This window comes from Oryctolagus cuniculus, unplaced genomic scaffold, assembly GCF_964237555.1.
Source record: "Oryctolagus cuniculus unplaced genomic scaffold, mOryCun1.1 SCAFFOLD_64, whole genome shotgun sequence".
NCBI lineage: Eukaryota > Metazoa > Chordata > Mammalia > Lagomorpha > Leporidae > Oryctolagus > Oryctolagus cuniculus.
Genome location: NW_027208232.1, coordinates 762,841 through 786,923, shown reverse-complemented (window position 1 = coordinate 786,923; position 24,083 = coordinate 762,841). Strand labels below are relative to the sequence as shown.

The window sequence follows — 24,083 nt, the reverse complement described above, 5'->3', positions numbered from 1 at the left end:
TTACAAGAGAGAGGAGAGGCAAAGAGAGTAAGGTCTTCCAACCAATGGTTCACTCCCCAATTGGCCACAATGGCCAGAATTGTGCTGATCTGAAGCCAGGATCCAGGAGCTGCTTCTGGGTCTCCCTCAGGTGCAGGAGCCCAAGGACTTGCACCATCTTCTACTGCTTTCCCAGGCCATAGCCAAGAGCTAGATGAGAAGTGGAGCAACTGGGTCTCAAACTGGTGCCCATATGGGATGCTGGTGCTTCAGGCTAGGGTGTTAATTCACTGTGCCACAGCACCGGCCACATGACCATCTTTTAGCATTTACTTATTTACTTACTTGAGAGTAAGAGAGACAGAATAAAGATAAAGACAGACTGAAACAGAGCTTTGCCAACTATAGGCTCACTCCTCAAATGTTTCCAACAGACTATAATTTTCTTATTTATTTTAGAAGCACAGAGGGAAAAAAAGAAAGAGACTAAGAAAGAGAGAGTTCACATTTATTGATTCAGTCCTGAGCAAGTTCTATGCCTGGACAAAATCATGAGTGGGAACTCAATCTGAGCAATGAGTTAGAAATAAGTTTCCAGGGGCTGGCATTGTGGCATAGCAGGTAAAGCCACCACCTGAGGTGCTGCCATCACTTATGGGCACCAGTTTAAGTCCTAGCTGCAGACTGACCTGAAAGGCTCTGATTCAAGCATTCATCCACGATCCATGGCTCTTCTCCTCGCTCCAACTTGAAGATCAAGTCAGGTTTGGTAATGCAGTGCCCTATTAATGGAAACAAAGTAAGACTTTGTAAACTCACTATCTTGGGTTATTTAAAGGACTACAGCTTGGTTCAGGAGCTATGCAACAAATGTTCCAATTTGAATCTTTTGTTAGATGGTAGATATTCAGATTATTCACAGACTCAAATTCTAATCCTGCCCAATATTAAACATTATAAAGTGTTCCCTTATTTGTCAAATAGCAAGAAAATGTTATCACTGGGCATGTGATGGGTGTCACTCACCCAAGGAGAACAGGCTGCTGTAGGTCTCCAGCATCACATCTCTGTACAGGATTTTCTGAGCATTGTTCATTTTCTGCCATTCCTCCCATGTAAAGTACACAGCCAGGTCTTCAAATGCTGTCATTACCTATAATAATACGCTTCCAGTCAACATGTTAACTCTGTCACAAAATAAACACTGACAGTTGTGTATGGATATGAAGGAAAAAAGGAAGGATATGGTTTCACATTAGACTTTTGAGTGTTTAGAAAGCCACACGGAGCATTCAACAGAGTCAAACCCATGATCTACAGGCTGTGAGAAATGCCCAACCTAGAGGGAAACAGGAGGTTCAAATCACAAATGCCACATCTGTCAAGGGGAATTGCACAGCAGGCTAGAAGAGGGGCAATACTGACTCTTGACTGGGCAATGTTAAGGAGAAGTATGTAGAAGCATTGAGAAAAAAGGCAAGAAACCATCAGTGAAACTATGATGGGAATGAACAGAAAACAATTTCCAGGAAAACACCATGCATATCATTTCCAATATGTCAGAGAAAAAATATATTAAAAGACAGGGCAGACATTTAGCTTAGTGTTGTTTATGATGCCACCTCAGAGTGTCCATGACTTCCAATGCCAGCTGTAGTTTCTAGCTCCCAGATAATGCAAACCTGGGGAAGCAATGGTGATGTCACCAATGAAGGAGGCCTAGATTCCATTCCTCAATCCTGGCTTCAGTCCTGCCCCACCTGTTTGGTATGGTTATCTAGGAAGTGAATTAATGTGTCAAAGCTCTCTATCTCTCAGTCAATCAACTTTTTTCTCTATCAAGCTAATAAATATTTTTAAGAGGGAAAATACAGGTAAGACAAAGAATACAAATTAGCTTTTGCCCTTGTCTATGATTATTCTACTGATAAACAATTGAAATAACATTATACCTAATTAAAGTGAAAGCAATGGAAATACTTGCCCAAAACAAATGATAAACATTTGAAATGACATTATACATAATTAAATGAAAGCAATGGAATTATTTGCCCAAAAAGAGAACCTGGGAATGTCTGCAGTACAATCTGCATTTGTGACTCACTGAGAAAAATGCTTAGAGATTTGTTTCAGAACTTGCAATAGTCACCAGAATTGTGATCCAGCAGGCTAAGCCTCCACCATCAACACTGGCATCCCATGTAAACAGAGGACTTGACTCCTTGCTGCTCCACTTCCAATCTAGTTCCCTGCTAATCTGATTGCAGCCGGGTCTCAAACCAGTGCCTATATGGGAAGTCGATGCTTTAGACCAGGGCATTAACCCACTGAGCCACAGAGCCAACCCCATATTTTCCATTTTAATTAACTAGTATACTGGGACTGGCACTGTGGCTAGCAGGTAAAGCCACTGCCTTCAGTGCTGGCATCCCATATTGGTGCCAGTTCAAGTCCCAGTGGCTTCACTTCCAATCCAGCTCTCTGTTATGGCCTGGGAATTCAGTAGAAGATGACCTAAGTCCTTGGGCCCCTGAACCCATGTGGGAGACCCAGAAGAAGCTCTTCACTTCTAGCTTTGGACCAGTGCAACTCGGGCCATTGTGGCAAACTAGGGAGTGCACCAACAGATGGAAGACTCTCTCTCTCTCTCCCCCTCTGCCTCTCTGTAACTCTTTCAAATAAATAAAAAAAATCTAAAAAAATAAATAAACAAACTAGCATTAAACACCTAAAATGAGTACTGACAAGCTAGGGAATAATTAAAAAAAAAAAAACACTTACAGGTGATATATTAATTTTCTTTCCTCTTAGAAACATGTGGAGGACCCAGAATCATACCTGGGAGAGAAGGTGAATGGCAGGAGTTCAAAGAAAACTCTAGAGGCCAACGCTGTGGCATAATGGGTAAAGCTGCTGCCTACAGTGCCAGCATTCCATATGGGTTCTGGTTTGAGTACTGCCTCCTCAACATACAATCTAGCTTTCTGCTATGTCCTGAGAAAGCAGTGGAACACGGTCCAAGTCCTTGGGCCACTGCACCTGCATGGGAGACCCAGAAGCTCTTGGGTCTTGGCTTTGGATCGGCTGAGCTCCGGCCTTTGCAGTAATTTGGAGGGTGAGCCAGCAGATAGAAGACTTTCTCTCTCTGCAACTCTTTCAATAAATAAATGAAATCTTAAAAAAAAAAAAAAAACCTCTGGTTTCCTTCTGCACTGAACAGTGGGGAAAAAAGGGATATAGTAGAATGAATAAAGAATAAATACATTAACCAAGAAAACATCAGCTTCACTGTGGAGGAATAAACCTCTAAAAATAGAAATACATAGGAAAATGCACCCACCTATATTAAGTGGCAGAGATTAAACAGAAGTTATCATTGGTTTAATGAAAGCATTATCTAAAAATTTTGTAAAATGATAATGTAAAAGTAAAAAGAAAAGTTGAGTGTTCAAATGAATAAGGTTATCAGAGATAAACATTATGTTGTTATTAAAGTTTATACTAAAGAAAGTTAACAAATACACATAATGTATATTTAATGCAGTGCACTTTACCAGTAATGATTCCAAGTAGCACCTTTCCCTGTATTCATCCCTTCACAAAACCCTGGATTGGGGGTGGCACTGTGGCCTAGCGGGTAAAACTGCCACCTGCAGACTGGCATCCCATATAGGCACTGGTTTGATTCGCAGCTGCCCCACTTCTGATCCAGCTTTCTGCTATGGCCTGGGAAAGCAGTAGAAGATGGCCCAAGTCCTTGGGCCCCGGTACCCATGTGGAAGACCCAGAAGAAGCTCCTGGATCCTGGCTTTGGATTGGCACAACTCTGGCCATTGCAGCCAACTGGGGAGTGAACCAGCAGATGGAAGAGCACTCTATCTCTCTCTCTGCCTCTCCCTCTCTCTGTGTGTAACTCTTTCAAATAAATAAATAAATCTTTTTGAAAAAGACCATGAATTTCACCATTTCAATTGATTTACCCCATGAGATACCAGTAAATGTGATAGAAATAGACAATTTGTAAAATATTTATTTATATGAAAGAGTTGCACAAAGAGAGAAGGAGAGGCAGAGAAAGAGAGAGAGAGAGAAGGAGGAATAAAGAGAGGTCTTCGAACTGCAGGTTCACTCCCAGATAGCTGCAATGGCTGGAGCTGTGTAGATCCAAAGATATGAACCAGGAGCTTCTTTCAGGTCTCCCACAAGGGAGCAAGGGCCAAAGGACTTGGGCCATCTTCTACTGTTTTTCCAGGCTGTAGCAAAGAGCTGGATCAGAAGTGGAGCAGCTGAGTCATGAACTGACACCCATATGAGATGCTGGCACTGCAGGCGGTGTCTTTACTTCCTATGTCACAGAACCAGCCCCAGAAATAGACAATTTGTAAAGTATTTGCCTTCTCAGATTTTCTTTTTCTGACAGTTATCTTCTGAAAAACCCTGGGGCCTGCCTGTTGAAGAGATAGTATGTAGACTGGCGCCGTGGCTCACTAGGTTAATCCTCCGCCCATGGCACTGGTATTCCAGGTGACAGTCTCAGTTGGGGTGCTGGTTCTGACCCAGTTGTTCCTATTCCAGTCCAGTTCTCGGCTGTGGCCTGGGAAGGCAGTGGAGGATGGCCCAAGTTCTTGGGCCATGCACCCACAAGGGAGACCAGGAGGAAGTGCCTGTCTCCTAGCTTTGGATCAGCACAGCATGCTGGCCATAGCAGCCATTTGGGGGGTGAACCAATGGAAGGAAGGCATTTCTCTCTGTCTCTCTCTCTCTCACTAACTCTGCCTGTCAAAAAAAGAAAAAAGAGATAATATATAGCCAAGATTCACCACAAACCCCAGACACTTAAGTGAAGCCTCAATCAGTTCCCGAAATGGCTAAACTCTCATTTCTGCTCCTGGACTGATCATAGGAACTGCCCAGCTGAGTACAGCCCAAAACACAGAGTCAGAACTGCAAATCAAATGGCTATTTGTTAAGCCATTGTATTTTCTGATTTGTCCTACATCAAATGCTGATATATATCAGTAAGTATGGCAGAAAGTTGAATTACATGCAAACTACAATGCATACAACTTCAAAATTTCATTTGGAAGTTCCCAATGGCCAACAGGCACATGAAAAAATGTTCCAGGTCATTAGCAATCAGGGAAATGCAAATCAAAACCACAATGAGGTTTCACCTCACCCCAGTTAGAATGGCTCACATGCAGAAATCTACCAACAACAGATGCTGGCAAGGATGTGGGGAAAAAGGGACACTAACCCACTGTTGGTGGGAATGCAAACTGGTCAAGCCACTATGGAAGTCAGTCTGGAGATTCCTCAGAAACCTGAAGATAACCCTACCGTTCGACCCAGCCATCCCACTCCTTGGAATTTACCCAAAGGAATTTAAATTGGCAAACAAAAAAGCGGTCTGCACCCTAATGTTTATTGCAGCACAATTCACAATAGCTAAGACCTGGAACCAACCTAAATGCCCATCAACGGTAGACTGGATAAAGAAATTATGGGATATGTACTCTTTAGAATAGTATACCACAGTAAGAAACAACGAAATCCAGTCATTTGCAACAAAATGGAGGAATCTGGAACACATCATGCTGAGTGAAATAAGCCAGTCCCAAAAGGACAAATACCATAGGTTCTCTCTGATCGGTGACAACTGACTGAACACCAAAAAGGAAACCTGTTGAAGTGAAATGGACACTATGAGAAATGGTGACTTGATCAGCATAGCCCTGACTGTTAATGAACAACTTAATACATTATCCCTCTTAGTAGTTTTTTTGTCTGTTCTACTTAATATGACTGGTTTAATTCTGTAATTAATACACAGTTATTCTTAAGTGTTGAAATTTAACTGAAATGTGATCCCTGTTAAACATAAGAGTAGGAATAAGAGAGGGAAGAGATGTACAATTTGGGACATGCTCAAGCTGACTTGCCCCAAATGGTAGAGTTAGAAACATACCAGGGGACTCCAATTCAATCCCATCAAGGTGGCATATACCAATGCCATCTCACTAGTCCAAGTGATCAATTTCAGTTCACAATTGATCATAATGAAAGGACTAAGAGTCAAAGGAATCACATAAACAAGTCTAGTACCTGCTAATACTAACCGATAGAATAAATAAAGGGGAGAGTGATCCAACATGGGAAGTGAGATACACAGCAGACTCATAGAATGGTGGATGTCCTAAACAGCACTCTGGCCTCAGAATCAGCCCTAAAGGCATTCCGATCTGGCTGAAAAGCCCATGAGAGTATTTCAGGCATGGAAAGCCAAGACACCCTGGCAAAAAAAAACAAACAAAACAAACAAACAAAACAAAAAACAAAAAACAAAAAAAACAAAAAACAAACCCTAACTGAAAGATATCTGTGAGTGAGATCCCAGTGGAAAGAACAGGTCGTCAAAGAAGGAGGTACCTTTCTCTGAAGGGAGGAGAGAACCTCCACTTAGACTATGACCTTGTCTAAACAAGATAAGAGTCGGAGAACTCAAGGGGCTTCCATAGCCTTGGAAACTCATGACTGGTGCATAGGGAGATTACTGATGCCATAAACAGGAGTGTCAATTTGTAAAGTCAACAACAGGAGTCACTGTGCATTTACTCCTCATGTAGGATCTCTGTCCTTAATGTGCTGTACATTGAGACTTAATGCTATAACGAGTACTCAAACAGTATATTTCGCTTTGTGTTTCTATGGGGGTGCAAACTGTTGAAATCTTTACTTAATGTATACTAACCTGATCTTCTGTAAAAAAAAAAAAAAAAAAGAAATTATCAATTCCCAACTTCTTGACTCTCACTGGGATTAAACATGACAATAAGTCTGATCTGATTTCATCATCATTTAAAAAATCATCTATTATTTTTCACTTTATGTTTGTGTGGTAGCAAACTGTTGAAACCTTTACTTAATGTATGCTAAACTGATCTTGTGTATATAAAGAGAATTGAAAATGAATCTTGATGTGAATGGAAGGGGAGAGGGAGTGGGAGAGGGGAGGGATGCTGGTGGGAGAGACGATATTGGGGGGAAGCCATTGTAATCCATAAGCCGTACTTTGGAAATTTATATTAATTAAATAAAAGTTAAAAAAAAAAGCTCCTATAAACACAATCTTTGCCTATCAATTAGACCTTGAAAAGCTGCTACTAAAAAAAAAAAAAGAGTCCTGGGATTCATAAAAATAAATTATGTGGAGACCATAAGGTTGTTCTTCACATTTCAGCTTATATATGCTCATTGTGTTCTTTTGGTTTATATTTTAAGAAGGTTATTATATGAAATCTAATTTAATATAATTTTACTATCTCAGAAGGCAGGATAAAGGTTCACAGTAATTTTCTGTAGCTGCATGTATACTGCATATTGTTCAAGAAGAAATTACTGAAAGGGGGAAAATTTTTATGATATGCTTTTTGTTTTTTTTAAAGATGTATTTATTTATGTGAAAGTCAAATTTATTCAGAGAGACAGAGAGATCTTCCATCTGATGGCTCACTCTGCAAATGGCTGCAATGGCCAGAGCTGCACCAACCAAAGCCAGGACCCAGGAGTTTCTTCCAGGTCTCCCACATGGGTGCAGGAACCCAAGGACTTGAGCCATCTTCTACTGCTTTCCCAGGCCATAGCAGAGAGCTGGATCAGAAGTGGAGCAGCTGAGTCTTGAACCTGTGCCAATATGAGATGTGGGCACTTCAGGCCAGGGCATTAACCCACTGTGCCACAGCACTAGCCTCATGATGTGCTTTTTGAAGTCATACACTCCAAACATTGCATTAGTAGCAAAAGGAAGGCATGCTTATGAAAGTTTTCTAAAGCAGTACTATTTGAACTGGTGACAATTTCTGAAATGGATCTGAAAAATAAATGTTTTTTAATTAAGTGTGGCAAGATAGAGAACATTAGGCAGAAGTTAAGGTGCTGGGTATTTACAAATCATGTGACACTACACAAAGCACTTTTCTCCTGAAATACAATTTATTTCATCTTTTTTACAGAGATCCTGGCAAAACTTCCTTGAGCTACCATGAAGGACTATTAGAATACAGGGGGCAAGAGTCCTCCAAGATGGTGGAATAGGGAGGGAGCACACTAATAGTCCAGGAAAAGATAGTTTAATAAAAGTGGAGATACTGTAGTTTCAGGGAAGAGTTAGGGGAAAAAACTGCAGAAGAAACTCTTCCAGAACTAGTGGGACAAGGTGGACCTATGTGGAGGGCATGGGTGCCCATGGCTCAGGACCCCAGCTGCCAAATCTACATGCCAGGGCTGGAAAGGGAGGTGAGGCAAAAACTCAGTAGCCCAAGACACTGGCAGGGAAGTCGCAGGAAGAGCCTAGAGGGAATGAAGCTTGAAGCCCTGTGGGGGAAAGTCCACTAGGCTAACTAAAAGAGAGAAATAAAATAAATAAAATAAAATAAAATAAAATAAAATAAAATAAAATAAAATAAAAGGGACCAGTATGGACATGATTCTCTCTCTCCACTCACCTTACAAAGGTGAGCAAGACAAAGAGCAGGCACCATTTTGGACATATGTAAAACCTGTGCCACGTCAGGGCTGTGCCCACCCTCAGCCAAGCAGAAAAACCTGACTCTGGTGCGAGAAATAAAAGGAGGTTAGGACCTAGTGATGTGTGGGAGCTTATGAACTGTGACTGTGAAAAAAAAAATTGAGGGTGTGTGAGAGAACTCATGGGGTGCCTGAGATGTGAGTACTCTTGGGAGACACCGCAAATTTGCTAACCTTGGCATCCTGGTGGAAGACTGCAGGGGAATCTGAGCTTACACTGAGGACTGCACAGATCCTTTGTGTGGTCCTTGGGACAGAGCAGATGAATATTATACCCACAGGGGCCAGAGCTCAGACACTGACTGCCTTCAATTCCACTCAGCTGTGTCGAATTACTTCCCTTGTTAACAAACAAAAAAAAAAAAGAGAGAGAGAAAGAGAAAAAATTTAATATGTCTAACCTGGGTGTGTCACCCTTAACCCTGAAGAATCAAACAGAGCTCTCTGGCCACACCCATCACAAGCCTCTAAGGATCCATCAAAAGCAGACAGTCCACTAAATCGAGTCATAGTATAATAAGAAAAACCACAACAGCAAAAAAAAAAAAAAAAAAGAAGAAGAAGAAGAAAACCAAAGAATATCTCCATAATGCCAAGCAAGAAATGCAGAAACTGAGGAAACAAGAACAAGGAAGACATTATGATGCCCCCAAGTGAACAAGACACTCCAAGCCAAGATTCTAAAGGTGATGACATAGAAGAAATGCAACATATGGATTTCCAAAAATATATGATAAGAACATGTAGAAGTTCTCAAAAACAAATTCTTGAACTACAGAAATCCTTACTGGACAGGGTAGAAAATCTCTCTCATGAAAATGAAATCTTAAGGAAAAATCAAAATTACATGAAGCAATTAGTAGAACATGAAATTGTCATAGTGAAGAGAAATCAAAATGAAATGAAGAATTCAATAGATCAAATGACAAATGCATTTGAGAGCCTTAAAAACAGAATCAGTGAAGCAGAAGAGAGAATACCAGACTTAGAAGACAGAGCACAGGAAAGCATACAGTGAAACCAAAGAAGAAGAAATTAGAAATCTAAAAAATATTGTTGGGAATCTACAGGATACTATTAAAAAACCCAACATTCGGGTTCTAGGAGTTCCCGAAGGCATGGAGAGAGAGAAAGGCCTTTTTAGTGAGATACTAGCAGAAAACTTCCTGAATTTGGAGAAGGACAGAAACATCCTAATACAGGAAGCCCATAGAACCCCTAGTAAACATGACCATGAGAGTATTTCAGGCATGGAAAGCCAAGATACTCTGGCAAAAGATCTCTGCGAGTGAGATCCCAGTGGAAAGAACAGGTCTTCAAAGAAGGAGGTACCTTTCTCTGAAGGGAGGAGAGAACCTCCACTTAGACTATGACCTTGTCTAAACAAGATAAGAATCGGAGAACTCAGAGGGCTTCCATAGCCTTGGAAACTCATGACTGGTGCATAGGGAGATTACTGATGCCATAAACAGGAGTGTCAATTTGTAAAGCCAACAACAGGAGTCACTGTGCACTTACTCCTCATGTAGGATCTCTGTCCTTAATGTGCTGTACATTGAGACTTAATGCTATAATGAGTACTCAAACAGTATATTTCGCTTTGTGTTTCTATGGGGGTGTAAACTGTTGAAATCTTTACTTAATGCATACTAAACTGATCCTCTGTAAAAAAAAAAAAAAAAAAAAAAGAAAAGAAATTATCAACTCCCAACTTGACTCTCACTGGGATTAAACATGACAATAGGTCTGATCTGATTTCATCATCATTTAAAAAAAAATCATCTATTATTTTTCGCTTTATGTTTCTGTGTGGGAGCAAACTGTTGAAATCCTTACTTAATGTATACTAAGCTGATCTTCTGTATATTAAGATAATTGAAAATGAATCTTGATGTGAATGGAAGGGGAGAGGGAGTGGGAAAGGGGAGGGTAGTGGGTGGAAGGGATGGTATGTGGGGGAAGCCATTGTAATCCATAAATCGTACTTTGGAAATTTATATTCATTAAATAAAAGTTAAAAAAAAGAAAATGAAATCTTAAGGAAAAATCAAAATTACATGAAGCAATTAGTAGAACATGAAATTGTCATAGTGAAGAGAAATCAAAATGAAATGAAGAATTCAATAGATCAAATGACAAATGCATTTGAGAGCCTTAAAAAGAGAGACTACCAAACTTAGAAGACAGAGCACAGGAAAGCATACAGTGAAACCAAAGAAGAAGAAATTAGAAATCTAAAAAATATTGTTGGGAATCTACAGGATACTATTAAAAAACCCAACATTCAGGTTCTAGGAGTTCCTGAAGGCATGGAGAGAGAGAAAGGCCTTTTTAGTGAGATACTAGCAGAAAACTTCCTGAATTTGGAGAAGGACAGAAACATCCTAGTACAGGAAGCTCATAGAATGCCTAATAAACATGACCAAAAGAGATTTTCGACATGACACGTTGTAATCAAACTCACTACAGTGAAACATAAACAAAAGATTCTAAAATGTGCAAGAGAGAAACATCAGATTACTCTCAGAGGATCTCCAATTAGACTCACAGCTGACTTCTCATCAGAAACCCAACATGTTAGGAGGGAATGGTAAGATATAGCCCAGGCACTAAGAGAGAAAAATTGCCAGCCCAGAATATTATATCCTGCTAAGCTCTCATTTGTGAATGAAGGTGAAATAAAGACCTTTCATAGCAAACAGACATTGAAAGAATTTGTCACCACTCGTCCAGCCCTGCAAAAGATACTTAAAGATTTGTTACACAGAGAAACACAGAAACACAGCCATAAATATGAAAAAAGGTAAAGGAAGAAAATCTCCCAGTAAAAGATCACAGGAATTTCAAAACATATATTAGAAATATCTTTGGGAAAATGGCAGGGCAAAGTTACTACTTATCAACAGTCACATTGAATGTTAATGGACTCAAATCTCCAGTTAAAAGACACGGACTGGACGAAAGGATTAAGGAAAAAAACCCATCTATTTCCTGCCTACAAGAAACACATCTTTCCAAGCCAGCCCCATGGCTCACTAGGCTAATCCTCTGCCTTGCGGCACCGGCAAACCAGGTTCTAGTCCCAGTTGGGGTGCCAGATTCTGTCCCGGTTGCCCCTCTTCCAGGCCAGCTCTCTGCTGTGGCCAGGGAGTGCAGTGGAGGATGGCCCAAGTACTTGGGCCCTGCACTCCATGGGAGAACAGGATAAGTACCTGGCTCCTGCCATCAGATCAGCGCGGTGCACCAGCTACGGCGGCCATTGGAGGGTGAACCAACAGCAAAAGGAAGACCTTTCCCTCTGTCTCTCTCTCAGTGTCTACTCTGCCTTTCCAAAAAAAAAAAAAAAAAGAAACACATCTTTCCAACAAAGATGCATACATACTGAAAGTAAAAGCTTGGAAAAATGTATTCCATGCCAACAGAAACCAAAAAAAAAAAAAAAAAAAATAGCAGGTGTAGCCATATTAATATCAGACAAAATAAACTTTAACACAAAAACAGTTAAGAGACAAAGAGGGGCACTATATAATGATTAAGGGAACAATTCAACAGGAAGACGTAACTATTATAAATGTATATGCACCTAATTACAGGGCACTGGTTTATTTATTTTTTTTTTAAACTTTTATTTAAAGCATATAATTTTCCAAAGTACGACTTATGGATTACAATGGCTTCCCCCCCATACCGTCCCTCCCACCCACAACCCTCCCCTTTCCCACTCCCTCTCCCCTTCCATTCACATCAAGATTCATTTTCGATTATCTTAATATACAGAAGATCAGCTTAGTATACATTAAGTATGGATTTCAACAGTTTGCTCCCACACAGAAACATAAAGTGAAAAATAATAGATGATTTTTTTTAAATGATGATGAAATCAGAGCAGACCTATTGTCATGTTTAATCCCAGTGAGAGTCAAGTTGGGAATTGATAATTTCTTTTTTTTTTTTCCTTTTTTTTTTTTTTTTTACAGAGGATCAGTTTAGTATGCATTAAGTAAGGATTTCAACAGTTTGCACCCCCATAGAAACACAAAGTGAAATATATTGTTTGAGTACTCGTTATAGCATTAAATCTCAATGTACAGCACATTAAGGATAGAGATCCTACATGAGGAGTAAGTGCACAGTGACTCCTGTTGTTGACTTTACCAATTGACACTCCTGTCTATGGCATCAGTAATCTCCCTATGCTCCAGTCATGAGTTTCCAAGGCTATGGAAGCCCTCTGAGTTCTCCGACTCTTATCTTGTTTAGACAAGGTCATAGTCAAAGTGGAGGTTCTCTCCTCCCTTCAGAGAAAGGTACCTCCTTCTTTGATGACCTGTTCTTTCCACTGGGATCTCACTCGCAGAGATCTTTTGCCAGAGTGTCTTGGCTTTCCATGCCTGAAATACTCTCATGAGCTTTTCAGCCAGCTCCGAATGCCTTTAGGGCTGATTCTGAGGCCAGAGTGCTATTTAGGACATCTGCCATTCTATGAGTCTGCTGAGTATCTCACTTCCCATGTTGGATCACTCTCCCCTTTATTTACTCCATCGGTTAGCGTTAGCAGGTACTAGACTTGTCTATGTGCTCCCTTTGACTCCCAGTCCCTTCACCATGACCAACTGTGAACTGAAACTGATCACCTGGAACAGTGAGATGGCATTGGTACATGCCACCTCGATGGGATTGAATTGGAATCCCCTGGTATGCTTCCAACTCCACCACTTGGGGCAAGTCAGCCTGAGCATGTCCCAAATTATACATCTCTTCCCTCTCCCATTCCCACCACCATGTTCAACAGGGATCACATTTCAGTTAATTTTCAACACTTAAGAATAACTGTGCATCAATTACAGATCTAAACCAGTCATATTAAGTAGAACAGATAAAGAAAACTACCAAGAGGGATAATGTATTAAGTTGTTCATTAACAGTCAGGGCTATGCTGATCAAGCCACCATTTCCCATAGTGTCCACCTCACTCCAACAGGTTTCCCTCTTGGTGTTCAGTCAGTCGTCACCGATCAGGGAGAACATATGGTATTTGTCCCTTTGGGACTGGCTTATTTCACTCAGCATGATGTGTTCCAGATTCCTCCATTTTGTTGCAAATGACTGGATTTCGTTGTTTCTTACTGCGGTATAGTATTCTAAAGAGTACATATCCCATAATTTCTTTATCCAGTCTACTGTTGATGGGCATTTAGGTTGGTTCCAGGTCTTAGCTATTGTGAATTGAGCTGCAATAAACATTAGGGTGCAGACCGCTTTTTTGTTTGCCAATTTAAATTCCTTTGGGTAAATTCCAAGGAGTGGGATGGCTGGGTCGAACGGTAGGGTTATCTTCAGGTTTCTGAGGAATCTCCAGACTGACTTCCATAGTGGCTTGACCAGCTTGCATTCCCACCAACAGTGGGTTAGTGTCCCTTTTTCCCCACATCCTCGCCAGCATCTGTTGTTGGTAGATTTCTGCATGTGAGCCATTCTAACCGGGGTGAGGTGAAACCTCATTGTGGTTTTGATTTGCATGTCCCTGATTGCTAATGACCTTGAACATTTTTTCATGTGCCTGTTGGCCATTTGGATTTCCTCTTTTGAAAAATGTCTATTGAGGTCCTTGGCCCATCTCTTAAGTGGGTTGTTGGTTTTGTTTTTGTGGAGTTTCTTGATCTCTTTGTAGATTCTGGTTATTAACCCTTTATCTGTTGCATAGTTTGCAAATATTTTTTCCCATTCTGTCGGTTGTCTCTTCACTCTCCTGACTGTTTCTTTTGCAGTACAGAAACTTCTCAATTTGATGCAATCCCAATAGTTGATTTTGGCTTTGACTGCCTGTGCCTCCCGGGTCTTTTCCAGAAATTCTTTGCCTGTGCCAATATCTTGAAGGGTTTCTCCAATGTTCTCTAGTAACTTGATGGTGTCAGGTCGTAGATTTAGGTCTTTAATCCATGTTGAGTGGATTTTTGTGTAAGGTGTAAGGTAGGGGTCTTGCTTCATGATTCTGCACGTGGAAATCCAATTTTCCCAGCACCATTTATTGAATAGACTGTCCTTGCTCCAGGAATTAGTTTTAGATCCTTGATCAAATATAAGTTGGCTATAGATGTTTGGGTTGATTTCTGGTGTTTCAATTCTGTTCCATTGGTCTATCCATCTGTTTCTGTACCAGTACCATGCTGTTTTAATTACAACTGCCCTGTAGTATGTCCTGAAATCTGGTATTGTGATGCCTCCGGCTTTGTTTTTGTTGTACAAGATTGCTTTAGCTATTCGAGGTCTCTTGTGCCTCCATATAAATTTCAGCACCATTTTTTCCAGATCTGAGAAGAAGGTCTTCGGTATCTTGATTGGTATTGCATTGAATCTGTAAATTGCTTTTGGGAGAATGGACATTTTGATGATATTGATTCTTCCAATCCATGAGCATGGAAGATTTTTCCATTTCTTGGTATCCTCTTCTATTTCTTTCTTTAAGGTTTTGTAATTTTCATCGTAGAGATCTCTAACGTCTTTGGTTAAGTTTATTCCAAGGTATTTGATTGTTTTTGTAGCTATTGTGAATGGGATTGATCTTAGAAGTTCTTCCTCAGCCATGGCATTGTCTGTGTATACAAAGGCTGTTGATTTTTGTGCATTGATTTTATACCCTGCTACTTTGCCAAACTCTTCTATGAGTTCCAATAGTCTCTTAGTAGAGTTCTTTGGGTCCCCTAAATACAGAATCATGTCATCTGCAAGGGCACTGGTTTATTTAAAAGCTATGTTAAGGGAGTTAAAAGGGAGACATAGACTCCAATATAATAGTATTGGGGGACTTCAATACTCCACTCTCAGAAACAGATCAACCCGACATGTGGGGAGCAACCCGGACTAGACTAAGTTATTGGAATTAAGACTTATTCTATTGGAATTAAGACTTATTCTATGCATCTGCTCTCCCACAATATGGCGCTGAGAAGGGAGAAACAGCTTCTACGCAGCTGCCTCCAGTTCAACTAATAAACTGTAGGACCTGCTCCTGATTGGAGGAGGGCAGCGTACTCAGCGTGTGGGTAGCAGAGTTGGGATTGGTGGAAGGACTATAAAGGAGGAGAGAGACAACATGCACCAGGAACATCTAAGAGGAACATCTACCTGAAGGAACACCTGTGCAGCCCCCGAGAGAGCCGGCCGGCGGTGTGCCGCTCCCCCGCGGAAGTGGGGAAAGTGGCAGGGGGAACCGCCCTTCCACAGAGGTGGAAGGGACGGTAGCCAACCCGCGAAGAACCAGCGGCAAACCCGGGGAGGGCCGAGCAGACGAAAGAACAGCGCAGGGTCCTGTGTCGTTCCTCCACGAAGAGGGGGAGCGACACCGACAGAAGATCAATAAGGAAACAGCAGATTCAATTGACACTACAGCCCAAATGGATCTAACAGATATCTACAGAACTTTCAATCCTACACTTAAAGAATTTAAATTCTTCTCAGCAGTGCATGGAACCTACTCTAGGACTGACCACATACTAGCCCATAAAGCAAGTCTCTGCAAATTTAAAAGAATTAGAATCATACGATGCAGCTTCCCAGACCATAGTGGAATGAAGTTGGAAATTAGCAACTCAGGAATCCCTAGAGCATATGCCAACACATGGAGATTGAACAACATGCTCCTGAATGAACACTGGGTCATAGAAGAAATCAAAAGAGAAATCAAAAACTTTCTGGAAGTAAATGAAGATAACAACAAAACATATCAAACTTATGGGATACAGCAAAAGTAGTGTTAAGAGGAAAGGTTATAGCAATAGGTGCCTACATCAAGAAATTGGAAAAACACCTAATAAATGAGCTTTCAATTCATCTCAAGGATCTAGAAAAACTGCAAAAAACCAGACCCAAATCTAGTAGAAGAGAAATAATTAAAATCAGAGAAGAAATCAACAGGATTGAATCAAAAAAAACTTACAAAAGATCAGCCAAACAAAGAGCTGGTTTTTTTTTTTTTTTGAAAAAAAAAAATAAAATTGACACCCCATTGGCCCAACTAACTAAAAAAAGAAAAGACCAAATCAATAAAATCAGATATGAAAAAGGAAACATAACAACAGATGCCAAAGATATAAAAAGAGTCATCAGAAATTACTACAAGGACTTGTATGCCAGCAAACAGGGAAAACTGTCAGAAATGGATAGATTCCTGGACACAGGCAACCTACCTAAATTGAACCAGAAAGACCTAGAAAATCTAAACAGACCCATAACTGAGATAGAAATAAAGGCCCTCCCAAGAAAGAAAAGCCCAGGACCACATGGATTCGCTGCTGAATTCTACCAGACATTTAAAGAAGAACTAACTCCAATTTTTCTGAAACTATTCAGAACAATCGAAAAAGAGGGAATCCTTCCAAATTCTTTCTATGAAGCCAGCATCACTTTAATTCCTGAGCTGGAAAAAGATGAAGCATTTAAAGAACATTCAGACCAATATCCCTGATGAACATAGATGAAAAAACCTCAATAAAATTCTGCCTAACAGAATGCAATAACACATCAGGAAAATCATCCACCCAGACCAAGTAGGATTTATCCCTGGTATGCAGGGATGGTTCAATGTTCGCAAATCAATCAATGTGATACACCACATTAACAAACTGCAGAAGAAAAACCATATGATTATCTCAATAGATGCCGAGAAAGCATTCAATAAAATACAACACCATTTCATGATGAAAACTCTAAGCAAATTGGGTATAAAAGGAACATTCCTCAATACAATCAAAGCAATTTATGAAAAACCCATGGCCAGCATCCTTTGAATGGGGAAATGTTGGAAGCATTTCCACTGAGATCTGGCACCAGACAGGGATGCCCACTCTCACCACTGCTAGTCAACATAGTTCTGGACGTTTTAGCCAGAGCCATCAGACAAGAAAAAGAAATTAAAGGGATACAAATTGGGAAGGAAGAACTCAAACTATCCCTCTTTGCAGATGATATGATTCTTTATCTAGGGGATCCAAAGAACTCTACTAAGAGACTATTGGAACTCATAGAAGAGTTTGCAAAGTAGCAGGATATAAAATCAATGCACAAAAATCAACAGCCTTTGTATACACAGGCAATGCCATGGCTGAGAAAGAACTGCTAAGATCAATCCCATTCACAACAGCGACAAAAACAATCAAATACCTTGGAATAAACTTAACCAAGGACGTTAAAGAGCTCTACGATGAGAATTACAAAATCTTAAAGAAAGAAATAGAAGAGGATACCAAGAAATGGAAAAATCTTCCATGCTCATGGATTGGAAGAATCAATAGCATTGAAATGTCCATTCTCCCAAAAGCAATTTATAGATTCAATGCGATAACAATCAAAATACCAAAGACATTCTTCTCAGATCTGGAAAAAAATGATGCTGAAATTCATATCGAGAAACAGGAGATCTCGAATAGATAAAGCAATTTTGTGCAACAAAACAAAGCCGGAGGCATCACAATACCAGATTTCAGGACATACTACAGGGCAGTTGTAATCAAAACAACATGGTACTGGTACAGAAACAGATGGATAGACCAATGCACCAGAATAGAAACACCAGAAATCCAAACATCTATAGCCAACTTATATTTGATCAAGGATCCAAAATCAATCCCTGGAGTAAGGACAGTCTATTCAATAAATGGTGCTGGGAAAATTGGATTTCCACATGCAGAAGCTTGAAGGAAGGCACCTACTTTACACCTTACACAAAAATCCACTCAACATGGATTAAAGATCTAAATCTATGACCCAACACCAGCAAATTATTAGAGAGCATTGGAGAAACCCTGCAAGACATTGGCACCGGCAAAGACTTCTTGGAAAATACCCCAGAGGCACAGGCAGTCAAAGCCAAAATTAACATTTGGGATTGCATCAAATTGAGAAGTTTCTGTACTGCAAAAGAAACAGTCAGGAAAGTGAAGAGGTGACCAACAGAATGGGAAAAAATATTTGCAAACTATGCTACAGATAAAGGGTTGATAACCAGAATCTACAAAGAGATCAAGAATCTCCAAAACAAAACAAACAACCCACTCAAGAGATGGGCCAAGGACCTCACAGACATTTTTTTCAAAAGAGGAAATCCAAATGGCCAACAGACACATAAAAAATGTTCAGGATCACTAGCCATCAGAGAAATGCAAATCAAAACCATAATGAGGTTTCACCTCACCTTGGTTAGAATGGCTCACATACAGGCCGGCACCGCAGCTCACTAGGCTAATCCTCCGCCTAGCGGCGCTGGCACACCAGGTTCCAGTCCCGGTCGGGGAGCCAGATTCTGTGCGGTTGCCCCTCTTCCAGGCCAGCCCTCTGCTGTGGCCAGGGAGTGCAGTGGAGGATGGCCCAGGTGCTTGGGCCCTGCACCCCATGGGAGACCAGGAAAAGCACCTGGTTCCTAACTCCTGCCATCAGATCAGCGCGGTGTGCCGGCCACAGCGCACTGGCTGCGGCAGCCATTGGAGGGTGAACCAACGGCAAAGGAAGACCTTTCTCTCTGTCTCTCTCTCTCACTGTCCACTCTGCCTGTTAAAAAAAAAAAAAAAAGAAACATACTATAAGTAGAGAAATTAAAATGTGGAAAGAATTTTTGGAAATTGTCATTATATATATTTTTTAAATTCTCATAATTAAATTGTGGTTCTAAAACCTCAAATACTTCTACAGATACTTAGAAAAAACCTCCAAGGACTCTCTTTAACTTTAGTGTTTAAAGAAGAAAATAGTAACTTGAATAAATCATTTTTAATCCTTTAAAATGATGCTTGATCTTACCTATTAAAATAATTTGTGGACCATCAATGGATCATATTTTACAGTAAAATAGTAATAATTTGGTGCATTAATATGGCTGGAAAACAGGGTGAATGCCTTGTAAAGTCTTTGTGAATATTTAAAACTGCACTATCTAGAAATTTTTTACCCAAAACATCCTGAATTCATCTATCCATCACATCCAGTTATCTGTATATTTTTAACAAAGCTATATTTTAAAAAACCCGCACTTAATTAGTGGTTTCTGACACAAATTAGGCCAGAGACAAATATTAGGGTGTCACGGAGCTCCTGCTTTTACTCCTCTTCTAGTCTAAATGAGAATTGCCATGAAATAATAGACAAACTCTTGAGGATTTGAGTGATGGTCTCATGGGCCATTGACTGTTGGCCCACAGCTACTGGTCATTTTTTCTATGTATAGTGTATGAATTGTGCCATGCAAATGCCTATATCAGCACTTATCTGGTAATTGCCTTTCAGTGACTTCATTCTGCAAATTGAAGGACCTCAGTCTTGAACTTCAATCTTACATAACTTCACCTCAGACCCAGAATAAAATTATTACTTAGTTCCCAGCATCATACAATGTAAACAGAAGATGAAGTTGTAGGCATCAAACAAGAATAGTATCATGAAATAGTGAATTCCCTTGTCCTTTCTAAAAATTATTGCTCCCCATAGTGGTAGCCACACACTTCTGACAGCAGGAGTTGCTGATTTTAGAATTATGGTTGAAAATTCTGTGGATTTCCTGAGAAGAAAGTGGGAAGGTAGCACACAACACTCAATTGTTGTTGATTGATCTTTTACAATTCATTTTCTCTCACTGATTTTAAATACACCTTTGTTTTTATTTGACAGGTAGAGTTATAGACAGTAAAAGAGAGACAGAAAGGTCTTCCTTGTGCTGGTTCACTCCCCAAATGGCCGCTGTCACCAGCGCTGCATTGCTCCAAAGCCAGGAGCCAGGTGCATCTTCCTGGTCTCTCATGGGGGTACAGGGGCCCACGCACTTGGGCCATCCTCCACTGCCTTGCCTGGCCACAGCACAGAGCTGGACTGGAAGAGGAGTAACCAGGACTAGAACCTGGTGCCCATATGGGACACCAGTGCCACAGGTGGAGGATTAACCAAGTGAGCCATGGCGCCAAACCCTAAATACACCTTCTGACCAGCATTTGTAATTTCAAGCACTTAGAAATAGGAGCTCTAACACTTGATTTTACTGAATCAATAATGAAAAATATAGTCCCTAAGATATAAAGAGAGTGAGGATCACAGACTGAAACTAATTCAGGATCCTACAAGGACTAAATTTGAGGTCAAGCTTGAGCTACTTATCACTAATAGAAGCAACCAGTGTTATCTGATCAAGTTTTACTAGATGGGAATGGTATCCCATATTTGTGCCAGTTTGTGTCCCAGTCTCTCCACTCCTGATCCAGCTCCCTGCTATTGAACCTGGGAAAATAGCAGCAAAAGATGGCACAAGTGTGTGGGCCTCTGCCCACACCACAGTGCCAGCCCTAAGAAGTCTTAAAAACTTAAAGAAAGAAAATGTATAATATATCAATTATAGTTGTATATAGGTATAAATTTCTGAAAAGTACATAATTTCATCCTTTTAGTCATCTAAAACTTATTTGTAAATTATATAATTAAAAAAAGATAAAAAGACATTGATTCTTATGTCTCTTCAGCATAAGACATCAACTTTTCCAGGTTCTAGATGCATTTATTCACAGATTTTCAGAGAAGTAATCAGTAATGTGGCTCAAATAACAGTCTTACCCAGGGAATCCCCCTAAATTTAAACAGGGTGCTCAATACCATTTTAGAAAAGTTCCAAAATATGTATCAGAAGAAAAAATTATTTATTTGGTACATCTCATTTTAACTATAGTATTACCTAAATTTCCAATAGTCAGATGTACTCAAAAAACCCCACAGGTGGGAGAGATGGCCTAACACAGCAAGTAATTATTAAAATATAAATTTTAAGCTACAACTTAACTAGGGAAATAACACTCCACAGGTCCCAAACTAAAATAATTAAGATGACATAATAAAAGGAAACTCAATGTCTTCATGGATTAAAATGTATTACATTAAACTTAACAAACAAAAAGGTGATTATTCCAGCTGTTTCCCACTTGGCAGCCCAATTTTACCTGTTGAATCTGGAAAAAAGTAAATGGCATCTCATGGCAGATTGCTAAAATCTTAATGCCATATGCCATCGATTATGTCCACCATACTTTATATCTAATATTAACATATCTGATGCTTCTTAGTAGATAAATGACCTGTCTTAACTATTACAAAAGTGGCAAATGTGTTTTTGCTCAAACCTTTTCCAACAGCTCCTCAGTCTAGTTTGCCTTCACTTTGAAAAGACACTTTTTCTAGGTTATACATGAGCATCTCATTGACTTGGCCATCAAACATAATTTTTGCAAAGAATTTAACTGTACCCAGCTTTTATCAGGAGCACAAGAATATATCACATTGATGACTTCCTCCCTTCATGAGACTATTTGACATACTTGTGAAGAACATACAATGCTAATACCTTTTAGTCCTTCCTGGGTTTTGGTGCAATGCATGCCTCATTTAAAAAATTAATTGTCATGGATGCTACAAAGCAGTCCAGCTTATATGGCCCCCCCTTCCAGTGAAAAGTCAAATTGAATTCTGTAGGCACTATCCTTAGTGCTCTCAGTGACTTCTTCACTCGAGGAGATCATATGCCTTCTAAATCCTCTGGATCATTTGTGATATCCATTACTTCTCAAGGGCTGTGATGCAAGGAATAACCTCTCTTGGAACCTTGCTATGTGCCAGTAAAATTAAATTAGATTTCTATTAATTGTGCTATACTGGAAAAACAGTCACCTACACACCTTGAGCCTGTGATTCTCCAAACCTTGTTATCTAGTAGGACTTTGGCCATGAATATAGAACAGCAAAACATGGGAATGGCTACTAAGGCCTCCTTAATAGATGATGGACCCAAACTTGACATACTCCATTTGGCAAAGGGGATGGCTTCCAATGTCTGCTGTCTATGTCCAGATGCCAGGGTACAGCAGGAGGTCACTATTCTAACAATAATAAAGAAAAACCATTTAAGTTCAGCTGGACACCATTCTACTTACTGCTGATTTCATTACTATTAATCTGGATGCCTTCACTGGTGACAATCCAGAGACCCAAAGTAGTCACAGCTGTTATCTGCTAACAAAAGCTTAAACCAAGAGTTATGGATTTATATCTGCTATAACACAATTCCTCAGAACCCATCTAGTCCAAACCTTGAGAGTTGGAAGCTGTTATACTTGGCCCACCCATATATAGGAAGTTAATTGTGCCAGATGGGCTCTATATCCTTGTACTGCAAGGAAGATGTCATAGATATTGATGCTCCAAATTTATCCAGCTCCCTGCTAATGTCTCTGGGAAAGCAGCAAAGACTTGCCCAGATGCTTGGGCCCCTGAACCCATGTGATATCTGGAAGAAGCTCCTATCTCATGAGATCAGCCTGGTCTAGCCCCAGTCATTGCAGCCATTTTGGAGGAGAACAAACCAGAAGGAAGATCAGTCTCTCCCTTTCTCACTCTAACACTGCCTTTCAAATATATAAATAAATCATTTAGAATGTAATCATTTCAATAGATTCCTCAGTGCTCAATCATGATGACTTTTACTATCTTAAGGACATTTTCATTTCTTTTTTAAAGATTTGTTTATTTGAAAGGCAGAGAGGAGGACAGTGTGCTGCAGTATGCAAAGCTGCCATCTGTTATACTGGCATCCTATATAGGCACCAGTTCAAGTCACACTTGTTCCACTTCTGATTTAGCTTCACGCTAATGGCCTGATAGAGTGGAAGATGGCCCAAGTACTTGGGCTCCTGCCACCCCCATGGGTGACTCAAAAGACGCTCCTGGTTTCAACCTGGCCCTTCACCAGCCATTGGAGAAACCAGGGGTGTGAAACAGATGATGGAAGATCTATGTCTCTCTCTCTCTCTCTGTAACTGTGATTTTCAAATGAAGAAGTAAATAACTTTTAAAATGATTTTAGAAAGGGCAGAGAAACACACAGAAAGTGGGTGAAGAGAGAGAGGAAGAGAGGTCTTGCATATGTTGGTTCACTCTCTAAATGTCTGCAACAGCTATGGCTGGACCAGGCTCTCAGGTCCCCTAATAAGTAGTAGATCTTGCACTTAGGTGAAAGGAACTGAAGAATTTGAGCCACTACCCCATGCTTCTCAGAGATATTAAGCAGGAAACTAGTTTGGAAGTGAAACACTGAAAACTTAGATTAGCACTGCAATATAGAATGTGGGCATCACATGCAATGACCAACAAATTAGAAAACCTGGAAGAAATCAAGACACATGCTAGGTAAAAAAATTAAGCCATGAAGACATATAGAAAGCCTAAAAAAACCAAAAACCAAAACAGATATTGAATCAGTAACAAAAACCCTCCAAAGAAAAGCCCAAGACCAGAAAGCTTCACTGCTAAATTCTACCAGACTTTCAAAAATAGAACTATTTGGCCAGTGCCGTGGCTCAATAGGCTAATCCTCCAGCTTGTGGCACTGGCACACCAGGTTCTAGTCCCAGTTGGGGCACCAGATTCTGTCCCAGTTGCCTCTCTTCCAGGCCAGCTCTCTTCTATGGCCCAGGAGTGCAGTGGAGGATGGCCCATGTGCT

General features: G+C 40.3%; 1 protein-coding gene across 5 annotated transcripts in view; it reads right to left on the bottom strand.

Annotated features, from left to right (window-relative positions):
- The window catches only part of LOC138848049 (zinc finger protein 271-like), a 48,513-nt gene that overhangs the window by 6,144 nt on the left and 18,286 nt on the right, over window positions 1-24,083 (bottom strand). For all 5 annotated transcript variants that reach the window (XM_070067693.1, XM_070067696.1, XM_070067695.1 and 2 more), the window contains 2 exons: window positions 1,006-1,132; window positions 669-761 (listed from right to left, as the gene is read on the bottom strand). In XM_070067693.1, the coding sequence (XP_069923794.1) occupies window positions 669-761; window positions 1,006-1,129 (217 nt within the window). In that variant the 5' untranslated portion in view covers window positions 1,130-1,132. The remainder of the gene's footprint in view (window positions 1-668; window positions 762-1,005; window positions 1,133-24,083) is intronic.